This window comes from Notothenia coriiceps, unplaced genomic scaffold, assembly GCF_000735185.1.
Source record: "Notothenia coriiceps isolate Sejong01 unplaced genomic scaffold, NC01 NC01_scaffold00017321, whole genome shotgun sequence".
NCBI lineage: Eukaryota > Metazoa > Chordata > Actinopteri > Perciformes > Nototheniidae > Notothenia > Notothenia coriiceps.
Window position 1 is genome coordinate 10,161 of NW_011350022.1, and position 10,486 is coordinate 20,646.

The window sequence follows — 10,486 nt, forward strand, 5'->3', positions numbered from 1 at the left end:
GAGTGGAGGGGGGAGGAGCACACACACACACACACACACACACACACACACACACACACACACACACACTAGATAACATACACTTGTCTTCCCCAGCTGAACAACTTTAAGTCCAAATGAAAACACTTCCCTCTACAGTATGTGCTCTCATTTTAGTTTGAGTTGTACAAAGTGAAAATATGTTTCAGTGTGCATACATGACTGAAAAAGTATGTTTTCTTGTAAGAATGCAGGCAAACACACACACACACACACACACACACACACACACACACACACACACACACACACACACACACACACACACACACACACACACACACACACACACACACACACACCCTGCCCATTTTGATCAGATGCAAGCTGTCACCACATTAGACGCCGATCATCTTTCATCTTTAATTAGCCATCCATCATCCTTCATCTCTGTCTTGTGTTCCCCTTTTGTGCCAAAAACTCCGGAGGATAATTGCACTCAAACCTTGGCTGCTGAGATGAAACAGAAGTTCCTGCACATCTGCCATGTTTTAAAAAAAAGGTTTGCGAACCTCATTCCAGCAATTACGCACAGCAGAGGGAAGGATCAGAAAACATTAATGTAAGGTGGAGGAAAACAAACTGACAGCAGGTTTAAGCACTGGACCGTATTTCTGATTTTCTGTCCTCCTGGTGCAAACCCTTTTCAGGCTCACCCTGCCGACTGCCATTAGAACGAGAATCATATCTGCTTGTTTACACACAGCTCAATAAATGAAAATGGCTGTAACAGGGCAGTTTTTTTCATTTTCTTTCATTTCCACCAACAATTTTAGTCCAACCATGTTTCATTTCAGCTTTCCAATTGGTTATTTCTTGTTGTCTAGACATCATTTACAAAGGCCAAATAGACTGTATATTCCTAGAGAAAAATACAGAAAGTAGAACCAGACAAATGTCTAGAGCAGATGGAAATCAGATAATTTGAATGGTATGATGACCGGAATATTTTTTTATTTTTGCAAATACATTTTACATTGCTAATTTCTGTTCTCTTCTGGTTAGTGCAGTGGAGTTTTTATGCAGTTTTTTTTAATCTGTTTTCTTCTCCTTTCTTGCCTGCCGCCCCTCACACTGTGTGCCCCTCTCAGCCTCTGGTTGTGGAGGTTTTGCACTAAATTTTCCATGAATGTTCTGCTTATAATCCAGCTCAAGGATTCTTTTCTCAGCATAAGCAGCTTCACACACATTTCAAACTTGAAACTTGTTTAAATCTTTTTTTTGCCTATCCTCATCTTTAATGTCTGTCTTACTTTCAGAGTAACGCTTGCTTCTTCTCCCTCCTCTCTAATCTCTTGACTTCTCATCACTTTCATCTCCTATATCCAATTCTCCTTTTACCAGTCTCTGTGTGTGTTTTTGTGCACCGTTTGCGCCTTGGGACATATTCAGAGATAAGTGAACATAATGAGTTTTGAATACTTTATTAAAAACGTCATCACTGAAAGAAATCTGCAGTATGTAAACTGCCTCCAAAATGTCAGCATTCTCATATGTTTTGTTTTGATGTGACAAGATTTGCTTAATATGTTGTTTATTATTTAATCCATAATAATCACACTGGTTCACAAAATCATGTATTTCATATTGTATGAACGAGACCTTTATGTTGCTGCTCTGTTTGACGTTGCGATAATTTGCCTCAAAAAGCTGCCGTTATAAGGATTTTTTGTTCTTTAACACTTTTTAGCATATGCTGTAACGACCAATTATATCGCTTTAATGTCTATTTTTTGTTTTTGTATTTTATAGCATTTCAATTATTGTTTGAAATCTTCCCCGGCGGCCGAGAGCCACAATTTAAACTGAAGAGGCAGCTACTGCTCCTGGCAATGTCTATGTTTGTTGATAGTAATTATGGTAATTTGTGAATAATATTGCGGTAAAGGCTTGTCAATGCATACAGCATCTTTAAAAAATAACATCACAGAGCCTTCCTCATAGCCCTTTTCCTCCACGTCCTGCATGTGAGGATGTTAATGCTGCTTGCACTTTAGTATAGATTGCAGCTCAAATTAGCGAGTGACAGAATTGCTCTGAGGTATTCTCTGAAATCTACCCCAGGCAGTCGTTGACATGGCATAGCAAGAAATGACCTTAAGTGATTTAAACGTTGTTGGCTTCAGATGAATAGCACTCGGTTTAAGAGCAGCTGCACTGTGCCCAAAAAGTAATGATGCCTCTCTCTCTCTTTCTCTCTCAATTTCCATTTGTAGTCCAGGGTGGTAGCCTGCATGACAGCTATACTCAGTCAGATGGATGATCGTCACTATGAGACATACATAGAAACCTTCGCTGGATCCTCTGATCTGGTGGTAAGTATACAGACACCTGCAGATGTCAAAATGCTAAATATGTTGAATGTTAAATATACACTGATGGTCAAAAACCACTCCTGACTGTAATTAATTTTAAAAAAGTTTGATCGGAATCAGAATCAGAAACAGGTTTGTTGCCAGGTAGGGTCACACATACGAGGGATTTGACTTGATGTCATGGTGCAGACATCTAATATAAAACAAAAAATCTTTAAGGACACCGTAATAAAATATAGTTAAATAGCTACAAAATAAAAGCAGTAATTTACATGGAAATAGAATGCTATGAATGAATTATAGGATATAAAATATGAAATATGAAACAAGAAATATAAATTAAATAAATAAATAAGAAAAATATGAAACAAGAAATATGTGTGATACACTCACATTCTCATTCTTTTGTCCGTTTCACTGCAGGACTTCCTGATGGAGTCCTTCATGCTTTTCAAGGATCTGATTGGGAAACATGTGTACCCCTCTGACTGGATGGCCATGATCATGGTACAGAACAGGTACTAGAAGCACACACAGACCTGAGATCTGAAACATCCTCCTGCTTCTCCCAGGTCTCTGACAACAGAAAAGGCCACAACCGCCCCAGCCCAACCTGCTATTGGGTCGTTGAGGCTTGGTGTGTGTGAATTATATAAAATATTGTTGACATCCACACAAACCCACACAGGGAGAAGTTAGAGATAGCAAAGCTGGGGCTCAGGGCTGCAAAGATGAAAAAGGCTGATGTGACCAAAGCATTTATTAGTGAGCTGCTGTGGAATAGTTCTTGGGCTGTCAGCTAGAAGGAAGGTTACAGCTGTGTCAGAGGAATGGAAAAAGAAAAGAGGTTAAAGTTAGAGTGAGGTGGAAGTAAGGACAGGTTGATAAGGAGTCTGCAAACTGGGGTTAGGAGAGGTAGAGAATGTCACGCTTGAAAGACAAAGTAAGACAGAGGGAATGTCGGTTAGCGGTGAATAACCCTGACTGATAGATGAATAGCGCCCAGGTAGGATGGCTGGGGCTACCTAACCTTAGAAATCCATCAAGTCACTACTCACTGATACACCTGCTTACCGTTTGAAGCTGCTATCAGGATCCGTTATTGTGACAGATGTTTAGAATCTGAAGCAAACTTGTCTGAAATACCACTATGAAGTTGTTGGCCAGAGCTGCTGTCAAAGCTGTTGTTGTTTGTTTAACAACAAATAAGGTGCATTTTTGATCATTAACGAATTTTCTCAATTGATTCCACATAAACATAGTTGTTTCCTTAAGGACATAGTTGTTTCCTTAAGGATGCGTGTTTATGTTTTATAAAACAATCAAACAACTGCATCAGTACGTTATTTTTGTCCATCAGAGTGTTCCTGAGAGCTATCAACACCTATGCAGACACAATGAACCAGAAGTTCCTCAATAACGACGACTTTGAAGTACAGGTAAGTGTGTATTTACAGGCTTTTTATAATATTGACAGTACCTTTATTTGCCTGATTTTATTTAACATAGATCTCTATTTTCTCCCTCTTCTGTTCCTTGCTCTTTCTACCTGTCTAGTTGTGGAATAACTACTTCCACTTGGCGGTGGCGTTTATTACCCAGGAATCTCTGCAGCTTCAGCATTTCTCTCCAACTAAGAGGAACAAGATTCTCGCCAAGTGAGAGAAGGGCCATTTAATTTCCTTATTTACCACAGTTACTGCCCCTGCTCTAATGAAACACTCAGTGATTTGTGATCTATTTTGGAGTCTGCATTTACCGTTTACACTCCCACTGTGCGACGCCTGTTGATAGACATTCCATTTGGTTCATGTTGGGGCAGATTAGCACAGCATTATATTTCCCTCTGGGATGTTCAGTTTCTGAAGGTGAAAATAACAGCATTCATCCAGACCTTAATTCTTAAACTCATTCTCTTTCTGTCTCTATTTATGTGTCTTAAATCAGGTATGGTGACATGAGAAGACTCATTGGCTTCGCTATACGTGACATCTGGTACAAACTAGGTAAATAAATGTACTTTATACAAGTGTGGTTGCTTTGCTGCTTTTGGGAATGCAAATGTGTGTTTTCCTTCACAGCAAGATATACGTGTTTGTGTGTGTCGGTGCACAACGAAACCAAGGGGCCAGTGGAATTTGTTTTCTGTATAACATGGTAATGATCACAATGTCAGCACCTTTTCACATAACATATTGCTCTTTAAATAAAGGGCTACTTGGTATTCTGAGAAAGCTGCATGTACAGTACAGGGTGATTTCCTTGAAATAGGAAGTAGAGTCCCTTGTTGTAGAGGGAAACACTACTTTTGAATTAGGATGTGTTGGTGGAGGAAGACCTGGTGAACATTCCTGAGGACAACAATTGGAACAGGGGTGAACAAGGGGAGATGGTTCAGGTATGATGTTACTTGCCTTTTTCATAACGTGTGTGTTTGTGTGTTTCAGGCAGCCATAAGATCTGTTTCATCCCTGGCATGGTGGGTCCCATCCTGGAGATGACTTTGATCCCAGAAGAAGAGCTGAGGAGGGCCACCATCCCCATCTTCTTCGACATGATCACCTGTGAAAATGCACACTCTGGAAACTTCCAGAAGGTAAAACGCATCCATGCATACAGATATGTGTGAACCGTTATTGTTTGCTGCAGTGAAATATTAAGATTTAAAATACAAACTTCCTTTTGCATGTACCAAATACACACAGTGACACTGGCACAGACACATTGTCCATATACATTGATTTCCTGTGACAGTGCGTGAAAGTAAAAGAGACACCTTAAATATGCTTGCATCATTGATTTCTTCTTCTAGTCCTGATCTCATTTGTTTTCTCTTCTCCCCGTTTGCTCTGTCTTTCTTTGTCTTTCCTCTGTAGTTTGAGAATGAGATCATTCTGAAGTTGGACCATGAGGTGGAGGGTGGAGGAGGAGACGAGCGATACATGCAACTACTGGAGACCATGTAGGCCTGAGTATTATCATTTAAAACCATAACGGCAGCCAATAATGCTTGAAAATGTCGACTTCTTCTGTAGATAATCAAAAAGCTACCAACAAAAGTAGTGAGTGAAGTGATAGTACTGCCAGAATATGGTTTTACATTTGAGAAATTATTTAAATTCTGGCTGGCATTGCTTTGCTATTGTCTGAAAAAATGAATTCAGAGAGTGGATTTCCTGCTAACCCTCAAATGTTCAGTTTGGATTCAGATTAGTAGTTTACCAGGAATACACTCACAACATTTGCAGCATAAAACACTAAATTTAAAGTGCATATCCTCTGATGATTAACTCGCGGATGCTTGTCTTCCAGCCTGCTGGACTGTGCAGCAGAGAAGCCCCCACTGAGGCCACAGGTGCAGCACTTTGTCTCCTTGGTGAAGGGACTCCTCATTCGTCTCCTTGACTACCGCACCGTGATGAACGATGACAGCCGCAACAACCGCATGAGCTGCACCGTCAACCTTCTTGTAAGTCCCAAATATTCAAATCCCTCCTCGACTAGCCTCCTCACTTGTTACTGAAGTCAGCTTCTGTAACACAATATGGAGTTAGGACTAGGTAAGCAGTTATTTCCTTTAATAGTTTCATCATAGTTTTGTTTTCTTGATGTTTCATCGATACTCTGCAGTCCTTCCAAATCTCCTGTAAGCTTGGCATGTGTCGCCATGGATTTGCATTTATTGACACCTGCCTCGTGATTCATGCACTGTACTTGGAGTATTGAACCTCACAGCAGATGTGCTGATCTCAGAAATACACACGCACACATCAATAAACGTATTATTCATTGAAAGACTACTATATTAAGAGACTAGTAGGTGAGTTTGTCCCACAGAGACCTTAGTCAATAATCTCATCCATGCCAGAAGGGCCACACCGATTGAAGACTTCATTATGCAACACTGCTAGTACGTCTTGTCTTTCATGTAAAGGTCTTTGTAGGCCTTTTCCACTTCTGATTTGTGTGCAAATTGGTCTAAAGAAAAGGATTCATCTCTGTGTCTGGTCGCACGACTGTGTTTGCAGAGGGTTGCATCAGCTCCTGTCTGCTACACAGCTTCCCTCTCATGTGATCTCCTAATCAGATTCTCCTCCACGGTATTCTCAAGTTTAGTCTACCCACCTAAGATCCTCTCCACATCAGATTATGTCATATAATTCTTCCTCCATAAAGCATTTTGCTTCTTTTATTTCTCTTTTGATATGGATTCTTTCCAGAGATTTGTTTTTGAAAATATTTCAGAGGAGTACGAGTTAGTTATGGTTGGTCGTGCTCGTGATGGTATCTTATTATGTGTTATTTTTCCATTAGGAGCTGAGGCTGTTGGCACATGCCAGAGATGTTTAGCTTGTTGCCCATGACAGCTGCCCATTAGCTAGTCTCTTTCATTTGTTTGGCAAGCTAAGATAAATCCCTCTGCACTCTCCCAACTGTGCCCTCCCTCACACTGACTTCACTTAGGGCGTGCACTTTCATACACACAATCACGTAGGTATTCATGCTCCCTCATGCAGATGCACTTTCAATGAAACACCTGTACTCTTGTACACAGACATACACACAGCTCAGGCTAAAATAACCTCTGCTAACCTTGTGCTAAAGAAGTTCCAGAATAACTTTAAGCTACCAAAAAAAGCCTGTTTGCGTGATTATCTTCATTTAAGATTTACATATGGATTTTTAAATGCCATGTGGCTGTGAGGTAGTGCCGTCATCCTTCAATCGGAAGGTTGGGGGTTTGATCCCAGCCCCTGCAGTCAACATGTCAATGTTTCCTCGGGCAAGATATTTAACCACTAGTTTCTCCCAATGTCGTGGCAAACCGTGTGTGAATGGCACATTGCTCTGTATGAATGCGGTGTGAATGATGATTTCTAAATATAAAGCGCCTTGACGTGTCGTAGACACTGGATAAAGGGCTGTATAAAATACAGTCCATTTAACATTACCCTTATGTATGTTCATTAGGGACCATGTAGAGAAGTCTCTCGTTGTACTGTGTATTTGTGGTGTTCGTTCAAAATATCTGTCGATGGTGGCCGTGAACTGTAAAATGGACCAAAAATTGGCTTCTGAAGTTAAAATGCAATGATGCAAACAATGATCTATACCAGCGGTTTTCAAAGTGTGAGGCGCGCCTCCCTGGGGGGGCGCCAGAGAGCTTCGGGGGAGGGGCAGCGTGAGAAAAAAATAAAGACCATTAAAGTGTCACTTGCACACCTTTGGCTGTCCGTGGAGACCGAGTTCCCCCACCTCTCCAAAAAGGCTGTAAAAGTGCTCATTCCCTTCACCTCCACCCAGGGGCGGACTGGCCATCTGTGTGTTCTGGAGAATCACAGAACGGCTCGGTTCGCTGACGGCCGGCACCGCCCTTTATTTTTTATGTTTTTAAACTGCATCATTGAAGTTGCGCTGGCAGGCGACAGAGGTTAGCGTGCTCTACCAATTTGTGTGGGCTGGGTGAGATTCCAGGGCTGATTTTTAGTTCCAGTCCGCCCCTGCCTCTCCACCTACCTGTGTGAGTGCGGGTTTTCCGCATTGACTTTGATCAAAAGCAATTGCCGGTCAAGGCTGCAGCCAGAGGATGATCTGTGTTTATTCCTGTCCACATTGCATCCCTGCATCATCCGCCTGTGCGCATCAAAGACGCAGACTCATTGTTCCCACTAAAGTAGGGGTGAGTGTAATAAGGAGGCAAAGTTGACGTTCAGTGTGTTGCCGGGAGCATATAATGATTTATCCATGATGTTGAAAATGTAAATAAAATGTAAAACATAAAGATAAAAAGGTTTTAAAAAGTTATTGTTTAATGTTTTAAGGAGATGACACTACTCAGCCAATCAAATGGGTGCAGTCAGTGAGTCAGCACGATAGATTCAAACACACAGAGACGAGACAAGAAGAGAGAAACCGTCGGAGTAACTTAAAATGGCGTGCTCAAAAAAGAGAAAGGTAGACAGCGAAAACAGAGCATTTAATGACATGTTCTCTCACTGGACCTCTTTGAAATGCAATTGAATACCCCTGCATTATGGCAACAACAACAATAATAATAATAATAGCAATAATAATTGGGAGGGGGGGCGCGGCTGTTCTTTTGTTCTCTGAGGGGAGGCTCACCTTCCCACACTTTGAAAACCCCTGATCTATACTATATGATCTTTGAAACAAATAGAGCAAATCAACATTAATAGGCATGCAGTCCCTTTTGACTTCACAGTGAAATTCAATGCGTTATTTTTTCTTTTTGTGTTTGTCTACTCTTGTGTCTGCTGGCTCGCGCTGGTGATCGGTTCGTTTCACTCCTCTGGTCTCCCTAGATGTCATTAAACTTCATTAAACTGGGAGTTTGTGCTGCTTATCTAACAAGCGCGCATAAACACACTCCCACACACTAACACACACACAGGCAATCAGAAGTATTTCAAATATAACACACACATACATCCATTTAGACAAATACTCTTCCACGCAAATACAAAGAGTTAGTGAGTTAGTGCAGCATTTATAAATGACCTTAAAAATCTCACACACACACACACACACACACACACACACACACACACACACACACACACACACACACACACACACACACACACACACACCAATGTGGACTGACACTAACCGTCTTCTCCTTTCTATTTCACAGAACTTTTACAAGGACATCAATCGTGAAGGGATGTATATCAGGTATTTATGTGCTGAATTTGACATGAAATACATTTAAGTGGTGTTTTTCAACATTGTAGATGCTTGCATGTGCATGCGTGTGTGTGTGTGTGTGTGTGTGTGTGTGTGTGTGTGTGTGTGTGTGTGTGTGGCTCCATAATCTGACAAGGGATTATATGAGTCCCACTGAATTAATGTCAGAATCCACAGGATCAGCTCTTGGTCTGACTGGAGGGCGAGGAGATAAAAAAAGAGAGACATAATTGGCAGGGAGGGAGAGAGAGAGGAAAATGCAGATCCCGTCAGGTCCCACGTGCATTTCTGGCGGTGGCTTATGGACCTAATTAGTTATCTGTGTGTTCAGATGTGAGCTCAGCTCTGTGGTTGGTCAGAAGCCTTCGTCTCTCATGTGGAGAATATGGTTAACATTTGGCCGGCTCCCTAGATTATCTTAGCATATACACACAGTTTAATGGAATCAATACATTAGTCAATCTAAGTTTATTTATATTGAATACAATCACACATTTGTCTCAGGAGGCTTTACATTGCGATGTGAGCATGCAACATAAATGCACATTAGATAACTACATACAGCATGTATTATGTTATTAAGCATAATGTTATCTTACACACACTCTAAAAACGAATTCAGGTGACCTTTCACCTCCACTTAATTAAATGCATGGTTGCAAGATAAAAATGTGAGTTAATTGATTTAGATAAACATTTTAAGTTGCAAACATTAATTTATAAGTTGTGTTGACGTAATAATGTTGGTAATTACATCAACTTAATATTGTGTGTGATTTGAACTCTGATTTCTGCTTTAATTTACTTAAAACAAAATTCAAATTGTAGTAAGTAATGCAATTGGCTTGATAACTTAATTGTTCTACACCTTGAGTAAAGGATTTCAAGTCCACTCCCACTTAACATGCCTGGACAAGTTCCGACAGTTAAGACAAATAGAAATACTACACAAAGGACATTTTAATGTGAGTGTCATCTTTTGTCATTCAAATACAGTAGATAGCCTTGTAGTAGCACTGTATAGGCAAATTGCTGTTTGACCAAAATTAGCAGCCTTTGAACTGTGAATAGTTATGTGAGAGGATACAAAGTAGTAGAGTCTACTGTGAGAGTAAAAATACTTTGGTTACTATTGTGATATCGCTTTTTATTAAAAATGAATCTCGGTGAAGCAGATCAAGGACATGCTACTTAAGGTAGGATCGTTATTTAGAGTTGTCATTGAAATGCAAGTTGTTGGCAGTCGCCCATTCAGAATATATTAATTTAGGTAATTTCTCTTTTTTTCCTTTTTCAAAAATAGCACAATACAATTGAAGTACGCAGAGAACTATAGCCATCCGCTGCCTTGTTGTGTACCTTGGAGAAAAGGAAGAGGACCTTTTCAAGGAGTTTAGCGACGTAATTCAAAATCTTGAAATAAC

General features: G+C 40.5%; 1 protein-coding gene across 1 annotated transcript in view; it reads left to right on the forward strand.

Moving 5' to 3' along the window:
• The first annotated feature begins 2,261 nt into the window (after window positions 1-2,261).
• LOC104950261 (dedicator of cytokinesis protein 2-like) overlaps window positions 2,262-10,486 on the forward strand; it is a 10,446-nt gene continuing 2,221 nt past the window's right edge. Inside the window, exons 1-9 of the mRNA XM_010776751.1 lie at window positions 2,262-2,354; window positions 2,778-2,872; window positions 3,715-3,793; window positions 3,912-4,012; window positions 4,302-4,360; window positions 4,802-4,950; window positions 5,231-5,316; window positions 5,667-5,823; window positions 9,010-9,050. Coding sequence (XP_010775053.1) covers window positions 2,274-2,354; window positions 2,778-2,872; window positions 3,715-3,793; window positions 3,912-4,012; window positions 4,302-4,360; window positions 4,802-4,950; window positions 5,231-5,316; window positions 5,667-5,823; window positions 9,010-9,050 — 848 coding nt within the window. The 5' untranslated portion in view covers window positions 2,262-2,273. The remainder of the gene's footprint in view (window positions 2,355-2,777; window positions 2,873-3,714; window positions 3,794-3,911; window positions 4,013-4,301; window positions 4,361-4,801; window positions 4,951-5,230; window positions 5,317-5,666; window positions 5,824-9,009; window positions 9,051-10,486) is intronic.